The sequence below is a fragment of the Acanthopagrus latus genome, chromosome 17 (assembly GCF_904848185.1).
Source record: "Acanthopagrus latus isolate v.2019 chromosome 17, fAcaLat1.1, whole genome shotgun sequence".
NCBI lineage: Eukaryota > Metazoa > Chordata > Actinopteri > Spariformes > Sparidae > Acanthopagrus > Acanthopagrus latus.
In genome coordinates, this window is record NC_051055.1 from 20329184 (window position 1) to 20345643 (window position 16460).

Here is a 16460-nt window from a genome sequence, read left to right on the forward strand (position 1 = left end):
ATATCTAAAAGCTTCTCCTCTTCCAGGTTTGACCTATGGAACCTTATTTCAGAAAAAAACTTGTGTAAGGAGGAGAGACAAGTAATTTTATGATCCCAATTGAATTGTGTCATGAATCACACATATGATGTTTGTCAATTTGAAAGATAATTTTCCGAGTCAAAAAAAGTTGAATTTCATAGTAATTAAAGTCAAATGCCATCTCCTTTTGTGTGAAACCGCTCAGTGAAATACATCGTCTGGCTCAACACACATCACCAGCACCAACATGCAGCTCACAAGTGTCCTTAATGACTCTCAGCAACTGAAACATGTCCAGCTGCCTGCGATACAGCACGTAGAATCACCGTGACCTGGATGACTGAGAACCTTCGTCAACAGTGATCGTTGTGTTAACTCAGTCTATGATTGATAGAGACTTAACTGATATTTACATGAAAATCCCGTTACTTTAACTGTAGGTGGTCAGTGAGACTTTTTCTTATTTGGTTCAACTGTCCCTTTTCTGAATACGTTTGAGAAACACTGATCTAGATGGATGTATGGCGCTATAGCTAAGGTGAAATCAAGCCTGTATACTTCTGAGTTTTGGGTGAACTGTCCCTTTAAGAAGCTGGAAAAGGGACATTTCTGAAATTAATGAATAAAAAAAAAAATGACTGAAACAGTAATGAAATGACTAATCGCAGCTCTAATTACCGTGTCAGTTCATAAATTTCCATAAATTTTCCATAAAGTTCCAGATAATTTAATCCAGTGATCAAATGATCACAAACAGTGAACATGAGATGTGCTGGCTCCTGTGTTTTGGCGGAGCTGCACGGTTAACAACCTAATCAAACCTTGGATAAAGTCATTTTTTAAAAAGTGCTTTATGTAGCTTTTAAAGACTGTACTCTAGTTTGTGTCTGTCACTCCTGTTTGGCTGCTGTCTCAGAGGTCCAGCCCTGTTCAGTGTCGTATTCCACAGAAAACAAAGAGTTAACGGATCGGCGCGCCTCTAGTCGGGTATTTACGGTAGCCTCTCTCCTCCAATCCCGCAGCTCTCCTCCAGCCTGCGGTCACATCTTGTTGCCAGAACTTCAGTGACGCGGTGACACTGGATTTCATTGTTATTCATTCACGCTCTGCGTCTTTTTTCCTTCGTTAACTCGCGTTTGTTTTGCAGAGCATCTGACCGAGGCTGGGCTCGGGTCCCGTGGTGCGCTCCCTGCTCGCAGCCTCGTCCTGAGCCGCTTATTTGATGTTTAGTTTGCGGACGGTGAAGGAAGGATCACGGATCCACCAGCCGACGTTAAGATCCCCTCAGCTTTAAGGATCAGATTCTTATTTAGAGGCGGTTATATAAGCAGGTAAATACTGGCTTTCTCTGTGCGCACGGCGCTAGGACAAGTTTAGCGGCTATTTATTATCCATTCAGTCATTTGGAACAAGATAATTCCCGTCCGTGTTCATGCCAGATCTGCAGCGCTTTAGTTTTCCATACCATAGCATGAATCCTTTGTTGGGGGCCAATACGCATCTCCAACAGCATCCGCAGCAGAGCCACACTCCCGGACACCCAGACTCCCCCTCAGGCCTCCTCCCCGACGCCGTTTTCGGTGGACCGGACGCGGCGTCTTTCCTCCTGGGTGAGCAGCCTGGCTCCGGGCCTGATCAGCCGGGGCCTGACTTCACCGCACCCTCACAGACCTCCCCTTACCTCCACCCAAGCAGCCACTACCAGTCCCGCGCCGTGCCGCACCCCCCCGCAGCCATGGCTCTGAGAAACGACCTGGGGTCCAACATCAGCGTCCTGAAAACCCTCAACCTGAGGTTCCGATGCTTTTTGGCCAAAGTGCACGAGTTGGAGCGCAGGAATAAGATTTTGGAGAAGCAGCTGCAACAGGCGCTGGATGCCAACAAGGGCTGCCAGGGTGGATGCTGTGAGACCCAGGAGACAGGTGTGCAGACAGGGTTTGTGGGGACCATACCGCTCAGGCCCGGCTCCCTCCCCTTCCACAACACCAACAACTCAGCCAGGAGGCCCACGACGCTGTTCCCACCTGCAGCTGAGAACTCCAGCTCAGCCCAGACAAACACCTGTAACCCATCCATCACCATCAGCCAGTCCTCTCCCTGTGTGGACTCCCCTGGCTCGGGCCCTAAGACCCTCCTCAACACTTCTTCCGCCACCACAGCCCAGGGGACCTCCACCAACCCTCCTCCACGCTTCCTCCCAGGCACCATCTGGTCCTACAACCACACCCGCAAGTTTGGGCCCGGTGCGGAGCGTCTGACCAGCCCGGGAGTGTCCTGGATGCACCCCGATGGTGTCGGGGTCCAGATTGACACCATCACCCCTGAGATAAGGGCGCTGTACAACGTCCTGGCCAAAGTGAAGAGGGAAAGGGACGAGTACAAACGCAGGTAAATGGAGTGAAAGCCTCTTATTGTGCTTGTAACATGCCTGCAGGGCACATGTATCCTTCTTATGAGTCTGTAATGTTCTACTTTGGAGCCATAAAGCAGCTGCAGCCCAGCCGTCTCCACCACAAGCAGAGTCAGCACTAAGCCGCTCCATCCGTCCATCCATCCATCAATCCATCACCTCCAGCCTGACCCTGCATCCACTTCATGGCTGACCGCTGAGGCAGGTGCTGCGGCTGGAGATAAAAAAAAAAAAAAAACCACCTGTCATGAGCTAAATATAAAGAAGAATGAAGGTCAGAGCTTAAAAGAGAGGTGTGAAGATCAGTCTGTGGCACAAATGTTCACTTCAAAGCTCCATGACTCACCCATGGGTGGCTCAGTTACAGGAATATCAGGGAAAATCCACACAAACAGGGTTCATGATGATTAAACAGCAACCTGCTGAGGTTTTCATCTTGATGAGAGAGGTACTGATGATGTCATCTAAAGACAAATCCAGGAGGGGGTCCAGACAGGCCTCTCACTGAGACACACCTACGGTGCTTTAACTGTAGATCTGATCAATGTTTTAACTATTAGCTGCTTAATAACAGATTAATCGGTCTGAGTAAGTTTTGAGTTGAGTAAGTTACGTTTTCTGGTTTCTTTGCTCTATCACAACAAACTGAATGTTTTAGGACAGAACGAGACATGTGAAGACGTCACACTGATCGACATCTTCTGACACTGTATAGACCAAACAATTAACAGATTAATCCAGAAAACAAACTACAGATTAACTGACGATGAAACTAATGGTTAGCCGCAGCCCAATTTAACAGCACCAAGACATTTGTTCTGTTTTTTTCTTTTATTAACAATCACGTCACATAACTCACCAAGGAACTGACAAAAATGATGAAGACATCACCAAAACTGCACTAAAACAACACCAAACACAAATACAAATACATACAAACATATATAAATTATCATAACCTTAATTAACAACCTAAATAGATAAAAAAAAACATTTCATACCTCTCAGGATAAAAAAGACAGTGAGAGACAGGGAGAGAGAGATGGAATATAATAATCTTTTTTAGTTAAAGGGTTACTCCACCAATTTTACACATCCAAAGTGTGTTTACAGGTCTTAGGGTCTTAAATTGCCTCCAGTGATGTCACTCAGTCGCTATGTTGCATTGTGGGTAATTTTAAAAAGCAGTCCACCGGTCTGCATCGCACTCCTAAAACACTGTTGGACTCATTATGGACAATGAGAGATATCATTCTAACTTGATGAATGTGAACGTGTTGCTCAGATTAATACCGCAACTGAATTCATATTTTTGCATTCTGGAAGGACATGAGCAATTCGATGACGTCATTCTCAGCTCTGGGACACTCTAAAGGGCATTTCAGACTTTTTTAACAACATTTTATACACAGAACAATTGATCGTTGATAACGTGTCAAACAGAACTTCCCCGAACACACACTGACTTCTTATTAATCGCCAGCATGCCAGTTTACAACAGTGTGTCACACAGGTGATCACTGTTCACTGTCTTTCTCGGAGAAGTCAGCCCACGTCCAGTCGACTTGTTGTGACTTTGGTTATGTGTTATGAGGCCTGCGTGAGCTCCCTCCATGTTGCAGCGCACTCAGCACTGAATTCCCTCGTGTTAGGTCCAAATGAGCAGCCATGCATTCTTCACAGAGGAGATACCGACCGCAGCACAGTGGGCTCTTTGTGAAGCAAACTGCCCAGGAGTGTGTGACACCAGACACGTAACTGTAACTGTACGTAGAGACCCAAGAGTGGATGATTTTTTTTTACTGACTTCTCTTACAGGAAGTTGAAATTTTAGTTTGTGTTTGTTTTTGTTTGTCCCACTCAGTGTTCAGTCAGTTTCTGTTCGGGCTCTGGGCTGTTCCTCAGCCTCTGTGAGCCAGCTGTAGGTGTAGGTTTACCTTCGGTACAATGGGGACATTTAAGTCTGTTCCTTCCAAGTAAAACTCACTCCTTCAGATTCATGACCATTACTGATGCAGTTAGATATTTATTACAGATCTCAGTCCGATGATGAAATGCTTTTTGTTGCCCCTGTGAGTCATTTTCAATCTATTTGAGGGTCTTCATAACCACCTATGTTTCCAATTTGTTCTTAAAGATTTTGGTGCATTTTCCGTCTTTATTCCGTCTTATTTTTTTCCACTCTTCCAGCTCTTCTTTACCACCTTTCTGTCCCCTAATCCTTCCACTCTGCCCACCACAGTTTCACCTTCTCTTTCTCGGAGAAACCTCACACGCTGAACACTTCCTCTCCCCCTCTTTTCCCACTGCGCACCCCCCCTCTCCCCTCTCCACTCTCCACGCTGTATCTGCAATGCAGCATGCACTGCAAGCTGTAACGGCCGGACGGGGGCTTGGCTTGCAGAAGGAAGCACTTCTCTGCTTTCTGCACGCTCTCACCTTACCGATCAAACAAGCCTCCTCTTCGACAACAACAGCTCCTGCTTCATGACTCAGTTTCTTTCAGATTTAGTATTCCCTATAGGTGTAGACGTGCCGCAGCATTCTGCATTTCAAAGAGCGTATATATAAGAAGCTACAGACTCTGCAGGGAGTGGATGTCCCCCCCCCCCCAACCTGGGCACGTGTGTTATATGAAGTCACATGTAGGATCTGCACTCAGGCTTTTAGATGGGTCAAAGCTCAGATTCATGCAGATTCGGTCAGATTTGAAGTCCAGCTGCAGTTCCTGTGCATTTAAAATGAAAATCCAGCACTTGACGGTCAGCCTCTAGTGCTTGTGTCATTCCTCCACTCGCATTTGGTGTTGACTGATGCAGAAATGCAGTTTTATAGGGCGATTTTAAAGTTGACATGTGGAGTTTTCTTGTAAACAAACAAAAGTTATGTTGACCTTCAGTCTTACATGCAAAAATGCTGTGTGTGTGTCCTTGAGTAGGTTTCCTTCCTAAAACATTTGCAAAGGATTTTATATTTTTATTGATGTCAGTGGCACTGTCAATTCTGCTAATCAGTCTGATCTTTATTGATTCCCTGACTGATTTCTGATTGTTTGCTTTTTAGCGTGCCAGTTCGGCAACACGTGATCTTTCCTGGGTGAAGATATTTAGAAACTCTGATGTCTGTATTTATTTCTGAGCGCGCAGAAACAGATTTTTCGAAACGATGACGCAGACACACGTTTATCAATACATGTCGCATCATTGGCAAATGTGAGCTCAGAGTCATGATATTGGAGTGTTTGAGTTTGTGAGTTGATCGGATGGATGTTACATTGTCTGTATTAAGAAAGTCACAAATGGACATGATAGATTTCAACTAGAGTTTTTTTTTCTAGTCAAAGAGGAATCTGCGAAGCATGCAGGCGTTCCTGGAATTTAGGCTGTGTAGATGGATGTTTCAGCTCACTGCTGGTGTTCCACCCTTGCTTGAAATGACCATTTCACAGACATTACAACAATGACACTGTTGTCATCTTTCTCGGTGAAATGAAGCCATGATTTCTTCCTCTCTGGCATGACTCCTCCTTGTTGTTTCCAGCAAGGAGCAGCATGAGTGTGGTGTCATTGTTTTGTAATGAACAACTGTCAGAAAAAACATGCCAGCATTGATGGCAAGGAATTATTAAGCTCAGAGGCGTTTGTTTCTGATGGATCAGAGAATTTGGAACCGGGCTTCAGCAGTTCTGTTTCCATGTTTACTTGCTGGCGGGTCCGTCTTCCTTGTCCTTGCTGGTTCATTGCTGCATTCTATCGGTGTGGATCAGTGGAATGGTGTGAAACCATGACAACTCACACACAGAAACACGGCGCCATGGCGCTACTTGAACTTTTAAGTGTATTAAGTGTCCAGTCAGATCCTAGTATGTCAGTAGAAGATGCTGTACGATGCACCAATAGCAGCTCATTGTTGTTTCTGTTTCGGCAGATGAACAGTGTCAGCATTACAGAGTCTGTCAAAGGTCACAGCTTCAGCAAACGCTGCTGCTGATAAGCCAATCATCTATTTCTATAATCTGTCTTCTTTCTGGAGGATTTTGAATGCCTGCGTCATGTGATGACAGGTGTCAAGGAGGAGATTGTCACATTGTGGTGGTCTGGCAAGACAAGAAGATTTAAGCCTTTTATTACCTTTAACACCTCTGAAGTAGTTCAGTCATGGGTCCATTTATACCTGCTCGTGTGCACATGGGGCCGAATACACACGTCACATGATTATATCTACACAGTAATGAATGTAACCCATGGCATGTATGTTTTCTGTCTCTTTCTTTACATTAAGATAAACACTAAAAGATTGTTTTCTACTTTTTTTGTGTGTCTCTTAGATGGGAAGAAGAATACACCATGAGGATGGATCTGCAGCAGAAAATTGGCGACCTACAGGAGGTAACGTTATGCCGTGTGTCTTAATCAAAGCGTCTCCTGTCTTCATGTTTGTTTGTTTGATAGGTTTGACAGCAGCATGGCTCATTAAAACAACCAAAATGAATTGTAAGTGGTGACAGCCAGCTACCAGGCGAGTTTTCCGGTCATTGGTTAAATATCTCGGATGTTTTTGTTCTCATCAAAGTGATGATCTGGTTTACATACAGAGCAAAGTGCAGCTGCGGGAGGCGGTAAGCTCTCACTGTGATGGCACCGATCATCTCCTCTCTGCAACATCTATCATTATTACGTTGATTAAAGTCCTGACTCATTCAAAGCTGCTGCACTCTTTTATAATTGCTTTTCTTCAACTCATGAACATGCTTCTCATTTAAAAGAATCTTGTCTTCTGAATAGAATAGAGCTTTGTTTTTTTTTTGATTTTTTTTTTTTTTTTATCTGACACCTGCTGTTATATTTGTGCTTCTTTCCAACCAATGCTTTGTTGATTTCCTGTGTGGGTGGGTAGGTGTGTGCACGTGTGTGCATACTTCATTGCCAGGAATCTGCACCTGACACCATTTTGCCTGCAGAACCACACTGACATGAGACCACAAGCAGAAAACCACCAGCTGAGAACTTGAAAAAGCCGGACCGGGGTTGCAGCGCACTTATGTATGAATAAGTCATCATGGAGAAGAGAGAATTATGATGCCATCAGTCAAATCTGCTGCTCCCCTGAGAAGATTATGCTTTTAGGATTTACGATGTTTTTGTAGAGTTTGCTGAGGTAGACTAGTATCCAGTGACGTGTCAGGCCCGCTGTGTGTGTGTGTGTGTTGGTGTGTGTGCACTTACGTGTACTGTTCACATGTGGTGTTCATGGCTTTCTCTATGTGTGCAGGACCTGCAGGAGAGTGAAGGCTGTCAGGACGAGCTGGCTCTCAGAGTTCAGCAGCTGAAGGCAGAGCTGGTTCTCTTCAAAGGGCTCATGAGCAATGTGAGCCCAGCATTCAACTCCTTTAAACCACTAAAGCTGAATCATATTATGATGTATTGTTACTAAAAAACCCTGTGCAAAAGCTTTAAAAGTTGAAACTGATGGCTTGAGTGTGATAGCTAAAACAAAACTCCATCATGACTCATGTTTTGAGTGTCAGTGAACCAGTTGATGGTTTATACATCATTAATAATCCATTAACTTTAGGTTGCCAGTGGAAAGAGATCCCTGGGAGGTGTTTATCCATCTCCGGCTTGTTTTTTTAGCTAGACCTTTACGAGGAGGACCCCTCCAACGGACTGTCTGACCACCTGACTAATGAGTACAAAAGGTTTTGGAGTCGGTCCAGTAGATGACCTGAGCCCACAGCTGTGCCTGGCTACAACATTACTTTTGAGGTCCACTAAAATTGCCTGACTGGCTCAGATTGTTATCCGTGTTATTAGTGTTTGATAATGTTGAGGGAAAGATAGAGAGAAATTGTGATTTTATCATTAACATTAAAATAAAGATGGTTCGTTGTTTGATGGGAAAATATTATGGTTCTACACACTTGTGTTCCCCCCTTACTGCTAACAGTGATGTCTGCCCTCCCTCTTGCTCCTTTCCTCGACTTTCACACACCTAATGTGGTGAATTAAGGGTTTAATTTTGACCAAACCGGATGTTGTCGTAACAGTGGGAAGCCAAACCTGCTGAGTTTAAATGAAGTCTGCCTTACGATGATGAGATTAATGTTTCTGTAACTAGAGTCCGGTGGATTTGGTGAGATCGGCGTAGCGTCTCTTTCTGGTTAAATGAAAAGGATTTTACACTCAAATAAAAAGGTTTATATCTGTGAGGATTCCATAATGTTGTCAGACGCTTCAGAACGACAGTGGGAGTCCGTCAGTGGCAAAAACAGATGCTACTTTGATAAAAGTTGCAATTTTAAAGCTGAAGCGATCTACTGGACCAATGACAAACCTTTTTACCGCGTGATGCTGGGCTACAGCACCAGTCCACCTATTATCAACTGACTCATATTTACACCTGCAGACTAGCTTGGTTGTTGTTTTTCTTTTCTTCATTTCATCTCTTCATTGACTTAAAAATCTGTGAAAGTTTTCCCTTTTCTCTGTCTCATCTGGTTCCCTCCATCCTCTCTGTAGAACCTATCAGAGTTGGACAGTAAGATCCAGGAGAAAGCCATGAAGGTGGACATGGACATCTGCCGCAGGATCGACATCACTGCTCGTCTCTGTGACGTAGCTCAGCAGAGGAACTGTGAGGATGTGATCCAGATGTACCAGGTACTAGGAAGTTCATTTATCAAGTCTGCTTACTGTGAAGGTTTGTGCTGTAGATGTTGATGTCGTTGGTCTGAATCCTGAATATTCCCCTGCAGGTTCCAAACAATCAATCTCCCCTGAACTGCCACCGGAAACAAACGCCCCTGTCCTTGAATGGCAGCGACTGTGACAAACCAGTCAGCGGCTCCGAGAGCGACGGGGGCGTGGTCAAAGACGAAGAGCACTGCAGTTCATCGGCCAATCAGATCAATGAGGAGATGCAGAGGATGCTGAACCAACTGTGAGTGACCTGACTTTGAGATGCGATAAGTGCAGTGTCGCTGTCCTTCAGTCCTGCACTTTGGCTAATTACATTCCGACGTGTGTATGTCTGTTTTTGTTTTAAGGCGTGAATGTGAGTTTGAGGATGACTGTGACAGTCTGGCCTGGGAGGAAACTGAGGAGACGCTGCTTCTTTGGGAAGACTTCCCAGGATGCACTTTACCTCCTGACCCCACCCACCCACCAGGAGAGGTAGGCTGCAGTCACATGTGTCACTCTAATCAGATCTCTGAGCTCTGGTTTTTAATAACTTGATGATGTCTTGAAGTAGCGTGAGATTATGGGAGTTGCTGTCTGCATTGTAACGTAATGCTTTAAAGTTTTCCTCCCTCTCTGACGCATCAAGACATTACCTTGAATAAAAAAAATCTGGACTTCTCTGAGTTTGATCATTGTAGGAAACACATGGGATAATTTGATGAAAACAAAAACAAACAAAAAAAACTGTTAGTTTTAGACATTTAAATGAGGAAATGTGACACAGCTTTCTATTATAAACCAAAAGCAACACCTCATGCAATCCACGAGTCATGCAATCCAACACAACAGCTGCGACATATAAATGAACTTTACGGAGCTTATCTCCATGAGATCACGTGCGGAGGTGCGTTGCTTCCTCTGGTATGAAAACCTCATCTGTAGAGTGATGTTCCATTAGTTTAAAATCTTTCACTTTGTGTGTTTTTAAGATTATAAAGAAGAACATTTTTGGAGTTTTTTGAATCAGTTAGGATTTGTGTACTAAGTCCAGGAAGCCAGAGTGCTGGAGCCACAGCCCCACTGCTGCACAGAACGGTGCTCCAAATTCGACTTCCCTGGGTTTTCAGCAACAAACCTGATTGGATTCATGAGTTTCTTGCGATATGTGAAGGACAGCCACCTGGCCTTCTCAACCATCCTCCCACATCTCAAGAATTATACTATGCGATGCAATACAAATACTTCATTAATGCCCATGGAGAAATAGAGTGTTTGTTATGTTTCACCATCCACTTGATTCAGCCATAAGACATAAGACAAAAGAGTCTTACAGCCGGTCTGTTATCAGTGATCATAATGTTGAGAATTGGGTTTTAAATTTTATTTTATCTTTCGAGCCAGAATATAAGAATATTTTTTTCTCCCATCCCTACTGCCCGGCTTACAGAGGCAGTGCATGTCTGACTCAGTCAATGTGTGTAATTCTCAGAAAGGACGACGCTGAGAGAGCAGAATCAGCCTGTGCACTTTATCACTCGTCATCCTACAGGCGGCTGCATGCGTGTTGAAATTGGTGGTTCAGATTTCAGTGAAGCTTTTAAAGTTCTGATGTCATGAGAGTTGACGTCCATTCGAATCCACTGACCTTCACAGCTCCACTGTGGCTGGGCCATTTGAGGACAGAACACCACACACACACACACACACACAGGCACACACACACACACACACACACTGAGGCAGATTGCATTGTCTGGCTTGTATTGGTGTACAGTGTGTTTGTTTCCAAGAAATGCATGTAGGTGTTTGTTTTCATTCAGCGGCTGCACGGTATCCGAACAGTCTGCAGGGTGCAGCTGCATAAGTCGGTGAAATCTGAGCTGCTGGAGCATAAAACCAGCCGTGCTCTGATGATGCACACACACACACACTGCTGCTGAACATTTCTACATTATCTCACATAGATTTACACCTCCACCCACACTCAAAGTCTCTTTCTCTCCAGCAGGAGGACTGTCTGGAACAGGTGATTAATGACACTGAATGTCTTTTCAAGTCCCGGGAGAAGGAATACCAAGAGACAATTGACCAGATTGAGGTCAGACACTTGCTCCTTATTTCTAAATTACAAATAGCTACAATAGTACTTTCACTTTTTTATTGTGCTCTTTGCATTGTGTGTTGAGCTCAAGAGCTTTTTTTTTTTTTCTGGCTTATAGCTGCGTGTTAGGCTTTTGTCCTGCTCTGTTGCCTGCACATTTAAGCCATGGCTCATCATTAAGTGTGACACAGTTCTTCTGTTTTTGTTTCTGACTTGTTCATCTTTAACAGTGCATCATGTTGCTTTGATAAATTCCCCAATCAAGCCTCGTGATACATCTGTCCTTACTGTTTTCTTGTTAAATTGCTTTGTAGTGCATATTTTCTTTTAATCTCCGACATAACTAATTTAACATCTTGAGAAATGGGTCTTTCCACGGACATAAAAGGCATGTGAAGCTTAGCCGCAGTAACGTGTCCTGCATGTTGCCGGCGCCTCATCATTGCGCAGATCAAACAAACTCTTAATGGGAAACACACATTCTCAATATGTCTGACTGCGTGTTTTCTGACTCCAGCTGGAACTGGCCACGGCAAAGAGTGACATGAACCGACACCTGCACGAGTACATGGAGATGTGCTCCATGAAGAGAGGCCTGGATGTTCAGATGGAGACCTGCAGGAGACTCATCACTCAGACTGGAGACAGGTGACGCTCACACACACACACACACACACACACACACACACACACACACACACACACACACACACTGGATTCTGTCCCTCCATTTTGTTTCTTTAGCTAAAGTTTTATTTTACAGGACCTTTAGTTTCCTACAGTAACACTTTACCTTAAGTCCATGAATTTTAACGAATCGGGCCTGCAAAGTCTCTGAAAAGATAAAAATTTAAGTAAATATATATATCTACAATCAACTACATTTCAGTCTGTTAGTTATCTTGAGTTTGTTAGCAGTGCTTGAGTTTCAGCTTTCAGTTCATTTTTTTCCTTTAAGGAACTGATTTATACATATGAAATTTTGTTCTTCCTGTGTGTGGAATTGTTGGCTCGCTTTTGAACTAATTTGACATTTTTGCATGCTGTAACATTTTTTGAGGAACCTTCCTAATTCTATGAATCTACAAGATGGAAATGAAGGGAAGTGTCACTCCTCCTTTTTCCGGTACTACATAAACATGTATGTCTTCTTCATAGTAACCCTGCAGCACCTGCGTCCACGGACGACAGCGAACAGAGAGAGAGCGACCGCTCTTCAGCATCTCCACCATCCTCCTCGAGTGTGCCGAGGTCTTGACACTTCCTCCATCCGGCAGCAAAGGGGACGTGACCTCTGCTGCGTCCAGCTTCAGCACCGCACCATCGCAATACACACCTGTAACTATGGCAACACCGTGTTTACATACAGACCTTTTGATTTACTGAGTCATGCTGTTTATTCTTCCTGTGGTCAGCTTTGGTCATTGAAGGAGACTTTGAGCATTTGAACTGTGATTGAGCAGCAGAGCTGATGGTTTTTTTTTTTTTTTTGGTCCTGACTCCTTCGTGCAGATGTCACTGCCCTGCAGAGGGGCGAGCTCTTCTCATAGCTGGACCCTGTAATTTTGTATGTAAGAAAGTTGAATCTTATGAATGTTTGTCCTGTGAAGATTCAGAATGTTGCAGCTCTGAATTTATCATTGCTGTTCTTGTCTTGTTGTATAGTGAGACACGCACAACTAAAAGAGTAGTGGATGACTCTCAGCTAATCGAGCGAGGAACCTCATGTCCATTTCACACCAATTTACAGGCTGATTATTTACCTAACAGTAAACACGTAGAAAAAAGAGCAGGATGGTCTGAGTTGTGCAACAAAGGTTGTCCTAGAGGTAACAAGTGAATTATCAGTATGAGTATGATCAGCAACTTTGGCGTCAATAATGATGAGTGTGAGTCTTCAATGTCTAGCAAGATGTCATGATTCAGCATTTAACTGCCTTACAGCTGCAGCTTCTGAGCTTGTGTACGTACGCTAAGAGACTAAATCACAGGCAAACCTTAAACGCGCAGTATGTAACTTCAGCTGCATTGAAACCAAAAGACCGAAAGTTTCATGACGTCGTGAAGTAGCGTGGGATCATGGGAGTCATTGACTTTGTCATTGCTTGTTGAAAATGGTGTGACAGAGGCAAAAAAGTTCAAGGATGAGGGCAAGTTTTACTCATGTTAGGTGAAGTCACCCTCGCCGACTTCCTTCCTCACCTCCCACTATATCCTCTGGTGTTTCCCTGGTAGTTATAGCAACAGGCAAATAAAACGTGCCACTACCTTTAATAAGATTATTCTGGAGTTCTCTAAAAACTAGAGTTTGAGTGCTTTGGAGCTCCTCGATCCTAAACATTGCATTAAACCTATGATTTATAGATATCACAGTTCAATCACTGCAATTCAAAAAAACAACATTTTAACAGTAATTACATTATTGGCTTTAAAAATGATTTCGGTGTCAGGTTTAGGACGTGGAAACCAGACGGAGGCACCGACATCTATTTCTCAGTGACTGTAACTAAGTAGAAGCAGAAGCATTTTTAAGGAAAGTTAGAACCCCAACCCGTTAAACAATGTTTATATCATATAACAAAAAAACCACATCTGAAATGCGTCGAACAACACAGGTAAATAGTTCGAGGCGCACAATATATACTGGACTGATCAATTATCTGCTGAAAATTAAACTGTAATTGATAAGTAGAGCCGTTAATATAAAGCCAAGTTGCTTTCACTGACTTAAGCGCAGCATGTACACACTCTGATACAGTAGGTGTTAATATGAACCTTTAATGTTGGTTCGTGATCCACCAATAAACACGGAAGAAGAACAACAACAACAACAGGTGCAGCATGTTGTCGTCGGACTCATGACATCAAACTGCAGCACCAGTCATCATGTCAGCGCCGGCATGCACGTTTATTTACATTTTCAGAGGAAGACAGCATGATTGCAACTTGCAATGAATGTTCCACAAAAGGTTTAGAGAGGAGGACACAAAGACTATGTGTTTTAACATACATTATTAGGGCTGTGGACAGGTTAGGAACTACTTTTTAGAATCCAAAAATATAAAACTGGTGTTTATCTTATCGCCAGTGAGAAGCAGGTAATTACTGGCTACAAAAAGACACTATATTGCTCATCCCTATTTTGAGGTGTGTAATTTCTCTTCCTGGTGCTTCATACGAAACATAAAGGTGTTGTTTTCAGTTCTAAATGTAGCCACAGTCTTCGTCCTGTGCTGTTAAAACTCAGTAGCACCCTCTCAAAGCCGATCTTGAGTCAGTTCCCTGTGCTCTCTGTGTCACTGACACTCAGGCAAGAAACGTCCTGTGTGAATGCTACAGAATGCTTCCATTAGAAACGGATCAGGTTCAAGCGGAGCTGCATGGTTGAGCTGAAGGTCGTGTGAGGATAGTAAAAGAAATTAGCTGCTGAGTGCCAAAATAAAATGGTCAGATTGAGGAACCAACAGGAAGTTGCTGGGGACAAAAAAAAAAAAAGGAATGACTAAACATAGCTGCCGAAGCTATTTCACCAAGGTGCTTGATGTATATAACTAAACCTATTTTTGAGCCTGTAGACGTTTGCACATAGAAAGGAAGAGCAAAGCAAAAATGTAAATGAAACAATCAGCACTATTACTTGTAGAACGTGTAATGACAAATGTAAAAATAGAAAATTATATTTCTTCAATTCATATTTCCTCACATTTTCCTCATTGTTGCTGGTGGGGTACTAGAATAACAAATTAACATGAACACCTCATTTTTACTTTATTTATGTTTTCTGTGCACATTTAGCCAACTTTATCTCTGACACTCTGCTACAGTAACTGTCAGGGGAACGGCCCCCTGCTATCACTGCTGTATTATCAGACACTGTTGACTAAACGTAGTCCTGGCTGTAGTTTCCTCTGTGTGTTTGAACCAGGTGAAATGTTTTTTTCTTCTGCTTCTACTGCAACTTGAAGACTTTATTTCACTCGGAGTGATCGTTTAACTGAAGCCTATATAAACTCCTGCATGTGTGGCTGTTGGAAATCAGCTGAACGCTAATCGCAATGTTTCACTGAACAGAAGGAGGATGTCAGAGATGAACTGTGTGAGACATAAAAACACACCATTTTCCTTTGTACAGGTTTACCTTCACACACTGAGTGAGTCTCTATGTATGCATGTGTCAGTGTGTGTGTTTCTGGGTGTTACATATGTAAAGTGAGTGTTTTTAAAAGAAAAAGACTTTTACCGGGGCAAATGTACAACATGAAGAAGAGGAAGGAAACATAACAAGTCCAATTGACTTAACAAGAGAAATTTGAGGCCAAAGTGTCTTTTGACAAAATTGTAAATATTCAAATCAAATGACAATGGAGTTATCTTTTCCATGGGTACTCTTTCTTTATGAGTGTATGGACTTGCCAAATAAAGTCAATTTAAAAATAACTCAAGTAAAAAAAAAAAAAAAACTACTGAAATGCAAATGCTTTAGCGAAATGACTGTACTGATGGCTATGATAATATATGTGTAAAGGATATATATAGCTTTGGATATATACTTGTGTTCAAAGACTGCAGAAGAAGATTGCCCACAGTCACACACCTGAAAAGAAAACAGCTTCAAGTTTTCAATTAAGATGAAATTACCCAATTGCTGTATTTAGCTATTTAATGTTAAACAAAGGCAGTCAATGACAAAAAACCCTTATCGCTTCAGAGGAGAAGCCTTTTTTCAAAACCACTCGGATTGGATTTGTCTCATTATGATGTTGACTGAATACTCCAGATGTGTGACTATGCAGCTTTATATATCAAGACAGTAATCTAGGCTACACAAGCTTCACTGCAGAGCTACAGTATGTAATGTGTCAAGACAGACTGATAGAATAAAAGATGCAACTGAGCAACAAGATGAATGTGTCATGATTTGTTATATTTGTGTATTTCCATTCAGCCTTCTCTTGGAAAATGAGTAAATGTGAACACGTGCAGCTCTCCGTTGTGGCTGGTTTGTGATAAAAATCTCAATATGCTTGTGAATTAAACTAAAACGAAATCTGCAGAGGTGGAAAGACACATCCTTAAGTGCCATTTGAGGACTTGAGAATATTTTACTTTTCACTACATTTATTTGAACGCTATAGTTAAATTTTTAGAATAATAATAATATGAGTTTTTAAGAAAGAATAACTGTTTGAAGTGGGGCTTTTTCTCGACTCACTGGTGGAAAAGGGGCCAAAAACAAGCGCCTATTGTC

General features: G+C 42.8%; 1 protein-coding gene across 3 annotated transcripts; it reads left to right on the plus strand.

Moving 5' to 3' along the window:
* Positions 1-1063: 1063 nt before the first annotated feature.
* Positions 1064-16115, plus strand: iffo1b (intermediate filament family orphan 1b). Of its 3 annotated transcripts, none has more exons than XM_037074934.1 (9): positions 1064-2409; positions 6759-6819; positions 7703-7798; positions 8950-9090; positions 9186-9370; positions 9477-9603; positions 11117-11209; positions 11730-11860; positions 12371-16115. In XM_037074934.1, the coding sequence occupies exons 1-9, from the start codon at positions 1454-1456 to the stop codon at positions 12468-12470; spliced, it is 1890 nt and encodes a 629-aa protein (XP_036930829.1). In that variant the 5' UTR covers positions 1064-1453; the 3' UTR covers positions 12471-16115. The 3 variants fall into 3 exon arrangements, with proteins under 3 accessions (XP_036930829.1, XP_036930830.1, XP_036930831.1); XM_037074935.1 differs by having other exon boundaries at positions 11120-11209; XM_037074936.1 differs by lacking the exons at positions 11117-11209; positions 11730-11860; positions 12371-16115 and adding an exon at positions 10601-10807.
* The last annotated feature ends 345 nt before the right edge of the window (positions 16116-16460 follow it).

Bases quoted from the DNA above. Each gene is read 5' to 3' on its own strand.
- iffo1b (XM_037074934.1), top strand. From the start codon at position 1,454: ATGCCAGATCTGCAGCGCTTTAGTTTTCCATACCATAGCATGAATCCT. The intron at 9,604-11,116 runs GTAGGCTGCAGT...CTTTCTCTCCAG, and splicing joins CCACCCACCCACCAGGAGAG to CAGGAGGACTGTCTGGAACA. The intron at 11,210-11,729 runs GTCAGACACTTG...TTCTGACTCCAG, and splicing joins AGACAATTGACCAGATTGAG to CTGGAACTGGCCACGGCAAA.